The sequence below is a fragment of the Rhipicephalus microplus genome, chromosome 5, assembly GCF_043290135.1.
Source record: "Rhipicephalus microplus isolate Deutch F79 chromosome 5, USDA_Rmic, whole genome shotgun sequence".
NCBI lineage: Eukaryota > Metazoa > Arthropoda > Arachnida > Ixodida > Ixodidae > Rhipicephalus > Rhipicephalus microplus.
Window position 1 is genome coordinate 58,978,621 of NC_134704.1, and position 1,196 is coordinate 58,979,816.

A 1,196-nucleotide genomic window follows, 5' to 3' on the forward strand; every position below is an offset into this window, starting at 1 on the left:
CCCGCAGCATCGGCCGCTCGCGCGCTCGGAGACTTCTTGAATCCAAAGGGAAACAAGTGCGCTGCCTCTAGATGGAACACTAGAAGAAGTGTTTGCGCGGCCTAGATGCATGCGTAAAGCTTATTTGCCGCGCCTCTTGTTGGAAAGGGTCAGTTTTTCATGTCACATACGTGGTCTGTATAGAGTAAACTCAAACGGACCATCTATTTTTTTATTTATTTCTTTGCTCCATTCAGGTTCGCCATGGCCTCAACTAGAGAAAGCCAGGACGATGCAGTGTCTTTAGCAATTGCAATTAAGTAACAGGAGAGTGAAACACTGGCTTTAGGGGTTCCTCATGGATTGGGGAAACACTCTGGAGAGGGACTCTTTTCTTTCTTTGATCTTTAGTGAATTTATACGAATCTTTTGGTGCCATAGCCATCCAGTCGTCGAGTACACCGATGCAGTGTATAGATACGGAACATTTAGGCAGATGTTAAGTTACAGTGCACACCTCAAAGAACTACTAAGAGCATACATATACAGCGTCACTATTTATGAAAATGATAATCGAGTGAGAAATGTCGCCGTTTACTGGCCCCAGTCGCAAAAACTGTACTGAGAGTAAGAGTTGTGCTCACCTCCACTTGGTCCTTCGATTCTGGAACCACGTTTTGACTTGGGCGTCGGTCATCTTGAGCTGTTTGGCAAGAGCTGCCCTTTCGGCACTGGCCAGGTACTTCTGCTTGTGAAAGCGCTTCTCGAGCTCACATATCTGCATGCGCGTGAACGATGTGCGCGGCTTTTTCCGCTTCGGCGGCGTCCGATTCTGGTACGGGTGGCCGATCCTCCGGGGTGGCACGGGAGGCATTGCGCTCGGCAGCCCGAATGGCACTACAGCCATGAGAAGAGGGAAAAAAAAGAAAAAGCGAAGATTGAAACAATGTACCTCCCATGAAACGCTGCCATGCTGCGAGAAACGTTTAAGCACGAACGCACCAACCACAATTCCTGAACAATCAGACAAAGGCACTATAGCCTATACAAATTTTTTCTGACATATAATAGGCACGCACGCATAGCTGTGTCGTCTACCCCAACTTCTAAACAAATTATAAACTAATCATAATATCAGCCGCAACAACAGCTGCTCTCCGAAACTTGAAGAGGCAAAGTCAAGCAAGGAAAACAGTGCTCGCGCAGAAGTCTCCAAT

General features: G+C 47.3%; 1 protein-coding gene across 1 annotated transcript; it reads right to left on the reverse strand.

The window, feature by feature from the left end:
• Positions 1 to 6: 6 nt before the first annotated feature.
• Positions 7 to 903, reverse strand: LOC142817267 (T-cell leukemia homeobox protein 3-like). Its single transcript, XM_075894325.1, has one exon. The coding sequence runs from the start codon at positions 884 to 886 to the stop codon at positions 620 to 622; it is 267 nt and encodes an 88-aa protein (XP_075750440.1). The 5' UTR covers positions 887 to 903; the 3' UTR covers positions 7 to 619.
• Between the last annotated feature and the right edge of the window lie 293 nt (positions 904 to 1,196).